This window comes from Glycine soja, chromosome 14 (genome assembly GCF_004193775.1).
Source record: "Glycine soja cultivar W05 chromosome 14, ASM419377v2, whole genome shotgun sequence".
Taxonomy (NCBI): Eukaryota; Viridiplantae; Streptophyta; class Magnoliopsida; order Fabales; family Fabaceae; genus Glycine; species Glycine soja.
Window position 1 is genome coordinate 42,692,073 of NC_041015.1, and position 7,550 is coordinate 42,699,622.

General features: G+C 36.7%; 1 protein-coding gene across 2 annotated transcripts; it reads left to right on the top strand.

The window, feature by feature from the left end:
• Positions 1 to 406: 406 nt before the first annotated feature.
• On the top strand, positions 407 to 7,336 carry LOC114384772 (probable serine/threonine-protein kinase mps1). Of its 2 annotated transcripts, XR_003660771.1 has the most exons (7): positions 407 to 757; positions 862 to 1,074; positions 2,012 to 2,946; positions 4,399 to 4,599; positions 4,983 to 5,144; positions 6,408 to 6,490; positions 6,575 to 6,716. XR_003660771.1 is itself a non-coding variant. In XM_028344559.1 (6 exons), exons 1-6 carry the CDS (start codon positions 655 to 657, stop codon positions 7,148 to 7,150), a joined length of 2,190 nt encoding a protein of 729 aa, XP_028200360.1. In that variant the 5' UTR covers positions 410 to 654; the 3' UTR covers positions 7,151 to 7,336. The 2 variants fall into 2 exon arrangements, 1 of the variants encoding a protein (XP_028200360.1); XM_028344559.1 differs by lacking the exon at positions 6,408 to 6,490 and having other exon boundaries at positions 410 to 757; positions 6,575 to 7,336.
• Positions 7,337 to 7,550: the final 214 nt, after the last annotated feature.

Sequence of the window (7,550 nt, forward strand, 5' to 3'; positions counted from 1 at the left end):
TGCTAGTTCAAAAAAATAAAATTAGAAAACCAATTTAAAACCATTTTGACTCTTAAAACAATTTTAAACTAGTTCAAAACCGATTTGGCTATGAAAACAATTATAAACTAGTTTAGTTTAGAAACCAGTTTAGAACTAGTTTCGAACTACTTTTCTAAAACCAGTTTGATTTTGAACTAGATCACAAATCACATTGCAAATTTAGGTTAAAAACCAAATTGGTTAAACCAGTTCAGTTTGATTTTTTTCAAACCTGTTTTTTGCATACTAACATTATCTAAAAGCTACCATTATCTACAAATCAATAATTATTTGCAAGGATTGATATGTCACCTAACCGTTCCTATAAACAAGGACCCACAACTAACTTCTATCATAGCTTGTAAAAGTATTAGGTTTCTCTCGTACTCTTTTTATACTCACTCATATCCTTTTTTTTTTCCCTGACTCACGTACTTAGTTGTGCTTTAAGAGTCTTTTGTTTCTAGATCTCGCATCTTAATCTCTTAACAAAGGTCACTCATGGTGATTTGTGAGATCTAGGAATCCGCCTTAGCCCGTCCAGCCTGGCGTGGAGAGTTCTAGATTTTGGTAAGTAGAAACATGAACACGATAATTGATAGTCTCCTTTGGGGTTAGAAATGCGACATTTCCATGGATGATAACCCTAACCCCTCACTCCCTCGCGTCTCTTCCTCTTCCTCCCAGGAGTTTCTCAAACAAGTCCAAGCTGCCCTCAAGCGCCATGGCCCTCTCGGTGATTTTTAATTACCCATTTACCACCCCCCCCCCCCCCCCAAAACACAGCAACAACGCTCACTCCCATTCCTGTGCTTTTTTGGTTACTTTCTTGACTTTCAGGTGCGACGCAATCCCATAACGTGAGGCCGAAGCGCGCCACGGTGGCTCTGCGAAATGCCGCGAACAAGTTTGAGGAGGAAACGCCGTCAATTTCGGACACCGGCGAAGGCTGTAAAAACGAGTCCTCTTTGCAGGTGGAATCTCTGAGTGTTGGTGCACACAAGAAGGTGCAGTTTTTAACTGAGATCAACAATGCCACTGCACAGCCGCAGGGTAATTTTGTTATTTTGTTGCCTTTTGCATGCTTATTAGTATATTTTGCATTCGGTATTAATAGACCAAGGTGCAAATTCCATACCAGTGCAACTTTTTAGGACATGACAGCAAACATTCATTACAATTTTTATGCTCAAAGTTGCATTTTTACTGTAGTTACTAACAATTTATTCTCTTTCACGTGGCTAAACCTCACTCTCAAACTCTCCTTAAGATAAAGACCTTCTTGTTTAGGTTTATGTATAACAATAACAACCGTAGCAAATAGCCTTGTCCCAAGTATCAAAGCTGATGAGGCTCTCCTAGACTAGCTTCTTTACCGGACATATGTGAGGACCTTTGCTCATTTGACACTACATATGGGTGCTGATGCATCGGCTTTAGCTCAAGCGGGTTACTTTCGGGTAATGACCTAACATTAGTGCACATAATAATCCGTCTTGAGTTATCCTTGTTTGGGGGTTCTACAAGTTTTATGTTAGTTATTGAGATCCTAACATGGCCCTCTTCTTTTACTTGGGTGTGAGACAAGCTAAGAGACCATAGGTAGAGAGTTATTTAGTTTTATGTACAATGTGGATAAAATGATTACCCCTTATGTTTTGATATTAATTACAATTCCAAATCATTAACTTCAAATTAACAATAATTATCAACTAGGAATTTGGGTCTTACTTGAACTTTTTTGTTGTGATTGTTACATTGGATTGGAAACTCTTCTATGGGTGTAAATTGTTATTTTGAGAATTTATTCTTGCATTGTGACTGACTCCATTTTGAAAATAACTGCTTATGTTATCCTACATATCCCAAAGCAGTCACTATGCCCTGCCATATATATTCTTTTTCCTCTCTTAATATGTAGGGCTCAGTGTTGTGAAAGCCACTGAGTTGGAGAACATATCATCTCATATGGGTTCACTTGCATTGACAGATGAAGCATCGATTGGATTCAATCATCATGTGAAGCACCAAAATACACAGCAGGCAGAATCCGAAACTAGTTTGGTATATGAGGGAGGCAAGAGTTCTCCGCTGCCAAAGAGAACAATAGTTACTCAAGATCATCTGCAGCAATTCAAAAACTTTTTGAGGCAACCAGCTACACAATCTTCCGTAGTGGGATTGCCATGTCCTACAACGACATCAGTCCATTCAACTTCAGCTCCAATGCTGAATTCTATAACTCATTGTTCTAATTCCTGTATAGATAGTGGTTCACATGTGGCTGCAGAACCTTATGGGAACCTGAATGTTAATCCTCATCCTATAACTCAAGGGGATGTTAAATCACCGAATAATTCCCTGAAAGACACCAATAGAATATCAATTGATCAGGTGGCAAGTGCAGTCCAAGATTGTAATTCACTAATTGATGCAGAGTTGACGCTTAAGCAAAGTGACCCATCTAAGGAGCAGCAAGGATGTATGTTAAAGGATACAAGTATTTCAAAATGTACCTCTTGTCGTGATGACATGTTAAGTAAAGGGGAAGTGTCTGCAGCTGTTACCAACATACAGCCTCAGGTTCCTACTTCATCTTCAGAAGTGAAATTGGAGTCTTCTAAGTTGGAAAAGCAAGAGAAAAATACAAGTTCTAAAGCATCATCAGGCCTTCGAAAGAGGGCCTATGACCCTGAATTGTTTTTCAAAGTCAATGGCAAGCTTTATCAAAGGCTTGGCAAGATAGGTAGTGGTGGAAGCAGTGAGGTACACAAGGTGATTTCATCAGACTGTACAATCTATGCACTTAAAAGGATAAAATTAAAGGGTCGTGATTATGCCACTGCATATGGCTTTTGTCAAGAGATCAAGTATCTAAATAGGCTGAAAGGAAAGAATAATATTATCCAGCTTATAGATTATGAGGTACTCTCAACCTATTTCTGTTATGAATATGATACATAACAGTTCTTACTTTTTAAGTATTGCTATTTTATCTTTCTCTTATCCCAACCATGTATTGAATTCAGTCTTTTTGTTTTATGCCCCATGTCCCTCCTATGGTTTCTTTCAATAGGTTTGGATTCTCCTCTGCTCTTATAGATGACTACTTAGAAATTTTACAGTCCTAATGCCTGGAGCTGGAGGTTCTACTCTTTTCTAGGTATTCCTCTATATAGGTTGAATCAATTAGACAGTCAAGGACATGCCAGAAAGTAGTGTCTGTATGTAATCAGTTTTCTTGTTATAACTTTGCATTTTCCTTCTTTTTCTTATCTACATTGTCCATGTCTACTACCAAATTCCACAGTAATCATTTTGAATAATGATAATAGTGCTCCTGCCCCCACCCACCCCTTTTTTTCTTTTTTGAATTAGGTATGGAAGTAATCTCTTATTAAGGTAAGTGTTATTTTAGTTCCATATTGATGACATGGGTTTTACCAAAGTTCTATGGGTGGCCAAAAAAACTAACATCCCTGGTGTCAGAAGGCTCCTCACTATGTGAATGTATGGGGGAGAGTCATTGTACAGTCTTACCCTTGCATATGCAAAGAGCCTGTTTTAGGATTTGAACCCATGACCCACCCGTCACGGAGGCTCAACTTTACCGTTGCTCCATGCATTGTTATTAAATAGTGGCGCCATAGTTGCCATGGCGGAATGATATGATAGTTTTTGCCAACCACCATTGGCAATTTGTGAAGGGAGGCTCACTATGGTGGCACCATAGGTTGCCTTGCCATGGTGTGTTTATATGATGGAATTTCGGCCTTCTGCCTTATTTTGCTATCTGCCATTGATAACACTGGTGCCAGGGCTTGCCCTCTATGGGTGAATGGTGACCTAATGTTGCTTAAAATATTTTCTCAATTAGGATCACTGGATGGGTAAAGTGTATTGAGGATCCCTGTTATGTAATTACTTTCATTCACTTGTGTATATAAAGAAGGGAGCAGTTGCAAATTATTTAGCCAACCTTGCACACTGTCCTCTATCTAGGTTAGATTCTTTCTTGTGAGATGATATTGCCGGAGTTTCTTTCCTCTAAGATGCAACTCCTTCTTAGGGGTTTGACCTTAGTGCATTTTAAAAAAATCATTATGAAATTATGCTTGTGAATTTTATTCAGTTATCTTTGAATTAAGTCCATTCTATTTGTGTGTGCGCTCCGTGTTTACGTACATACATTTGGTCAGTTATCTTTGAGAGTTCATGTGCATCTAGAAACAGGAGACTGCATATCTTTGGTTGATTTGTATGTAACATATTTTACTTGTGATAATTTTCTTGGTTTTGTATTTGTGATGGATTTGATTTAAGGATTACTTTATTTGTGTTCTAGTGTTATTCATTTTTACCCACTCTTGTGATTAGGTGACTGACAAGGCTTTGTTTGAGGGAGTCATAAATGGCTCCTTCAGTAATAAGGATGGTAGAGTCAAGGATGATGGATATATATACATGGTACTTGAATACGGGGAAATTGATTTGGCTCATATGTTGTCTCAAAAGTGGAAGGAACTGGATGGAAGCAACCAGACCATAGATGAGAACTGGCTTCGGTTTTATTGGCAGGTTTAAGTCTGTAATGTAACTTTGAAAGTATTTTATCATTTCTCTGAAACTGCATGCTGCATATTACTTTTTTGTCTTGTCAGTTCAGTGGTTAAAAGATCTTGTGTTCGAGTTATCTAAAAGAATGCAAGAAAAACTTCCTTTTGGACTTTTATGTGTTCTGGTGTCTAATCTGCTCTGGTTTTCATGTTTCATATACAATATGAAAGCAATCTCTTTTTTGTTGTGTGAGACAAAAAGCTTATTTATTCAGTGTTTTGTTGATAGTCATCTTTGAAATAATCAAATAATTTTCTCTTGCACTCTTCTCCAGTTTTGGTATGGAATAGTATTGTAGTTCTGCTGAAGTAAATTATCTGAAACTGTTTTGTTGATACCTTCAGCAAATTCTTCAAGCTGTCAACACAATTCATGAAGAACGTATTGTGCATTCTGACTTGAAGCCAGCTAACTTCCTCCTTGTCAAAGGTTCCTTAAAACTGATTGATTTTGGAATAGCCAAAGCAATAATGAGTGATACAACAAACATCCAACGTGATTCACAGGTATTGCATACTTCTATCCATAGTTATCAATCTCAGGTAGCGGTGTGTAGCAGGAAGCAGGATGGCTGCTGTTTCAAATATTGTAATACTATCTAAACAATTTTTACAATTGTACTACAACATAATTAATGCACCAGAAACCTTTCTTTTGTATATAAAAAAAGATATAAACCAGATCACGATATATTATTTTAAAAATTTGTGATTGTGATTGTGCTAATAATAATAATTTATTTTTAATAATAATTAATGGTAGTAAAATAAGGAATTAATAAAAGGAGGGAGAAAATTTCACCAGAATATGACCCGAGACCTGTGTACTACCACATCTAGGAGAAATAAGGACATTTTAATGAAGTAAGAAAAATGAAAGATTGTGGTGGATTAATAGATAATGAACATAACAAATTAGAAGAAAAATAATTAGCAGAATTTGAACTGGGAACTGGGAAGTCTATAGGAAGAAAGAATGGTACAAGGAAAAAATAATAGGCTTGTAAAGTGTGAAGAAACCAATGTTAAAACAGTGGTATCTTTTTGTGGAATGGTCAAGGAAGAAAGGTTTCAAATACTATTGTGTTTTTGAAGCAAAAAAAAAGCAGCCTCATTCAAGGAGGGGTGGCGGTCACCTATCACAATAGTGATGTTATAGCATGTGAAAAGGCACTCTTTTGGCTGCTATTGAAAACTGCTCTGCTGTAGCACGCTATTGACTACTTAGTAATTTTATCTCTTTTCTCCCATTTTGTTCACTTGTACTGAATACTATAATTGAAATGCATGTCTTTCACACTTTGTCGTTGTGGCTCTATGTGCTGCCATTTTCTTTAAACTGACTCATAGCATGCCTGACTGAAGTATCCCCTGCATATGTTAATTCGTTATCATAGTGTTTACTAATGAGGTACATAGTAACTCTTATTTAATTCATAGACTCTATTTTTAAAATAATATACTATCACAATATATTTCATATCTTTTTCCATGTGTCAAGGGACCAATATGGAAAAAAAATATGAAATATATTATTAATGGAGAAGAATATACTACAGAATGAATTCTGCAATACCCAGAGCTAGTGCTCCTACAAAGGTTCACATCTTTGTCCACAACTAACAGATAAGCAAAAGCTAACTCTTTTCTCTCCCCTCTCCCGCTATACAAGGCATTATGCCATATTTGCTCTCTCATAAACCAATTCCTCTCTCTAATTCCAATTCGGCCCCTTCTTATTTCTCCTGTTATATGTTTTCCAAACCCAAGGCCCATGATTGAGTTGGACTGGACCGACTGAACAATGGGGCCTGATAGTCTTCAAATAAGACATCTTAAGGTCATGTGAATAGGTGATCTTTACTTTGCTAAGCTTTAACAGATCAATTATATCTGAAAATGCTAATTTTTACTTAGTTATCTTTCGATTACTGCAGGTTGGTACTCTAAGTTACATGTCACCAGAAGCATTTATGTGCAATGAGAGTGATGCAAGTGGAAACATCATAAAATGTGGTCGGCCATCAGATATCTGGTCCCTTGGCTGCATTCTTTATCAAATGGTATATGGGAGAACACCATTTGCAGATTACAAGACATTTTGGGCAAAATTCAAAGTTATAACTGATCCAAATCATGAAATTATGTACGCACCAGTTTCAAATCCATGGCTTCTGGATCTTATGAGAAGGTGTCTAGCATGGGATCGCAATGAAAGGTGGAGAATTCCTCAGCTGCTACAGCATCCTTTTCTAGTTCCCCCAGTCCCATGTCATTCATCTTTTTACCAAGAACAAACCTTTAAATTGCTGCAACTTATATCTGAAGCTTGCATAAATGACCCAGAATCATCACAGCTCTGTTGTCAGCTCCAACAGGTGCTTGGTAATCCCATCAAGTCAACTAGTATTCATTCATTAAATTCACTAGACCAACAGCATAAATTGCTGTCCCGAATATCAGAACTTTGTATTCTACTACAGGAACGATTGACAAAGACAGATAAACTATAGGTGCTTGTTTTGTTTAAGCTTATATTGAGGAATTTATAAATTATTTTGTCAAAAGATGTCTTAAGAGGTGAAGTAAGCCAGTGGTTTCTTATTGTTCATTCCAATTTCCAGTGGTTTTTATCCAATCATTTTTCTCTCCAATGTACTAGTAACTAGAAAGGAAGGTATAACCTTGTTGTCATGACATGTTTCATGTTTATGGTGCCTCAATTGTGTTCCTCATTTTTCAGGTGTTATAATGTGTGGAAAAGTGTAAATTTAAAAGGTGCTATATGAAGCAGTATATTGGAAAATTTTCGAATAGATGGTTTGTCAAATGAAGTAATGAAACATGCAAGGTTAGTGTAAATTTTTTTCAAACATTAAAAAATGAAACATGAATTTCAGGGAAGGTATGGAA

Coding starts and splice junctions, on each gene's coding strand:
- LOC114384772 (XM_028344559.1), top strand. CDS start 655: ATGGATGATAACCCTAACCCCTCACTCCCTCGCGTCTCTTCCTCTTCC. Junction 1,075..2,011: donor TGCCACTGCACAGCCGCAGG/GTAATTTTGTTA, acceptor TTGCATTGACAG/ATGAAGCATCGATTGGATTC. Junction 5,145..6,574: donor ACATCCAACGTGATTCACAG/GTATTGCATACT, acceptor CGATTACTGCAG/GTTGGTACTCTAAGTTACAT.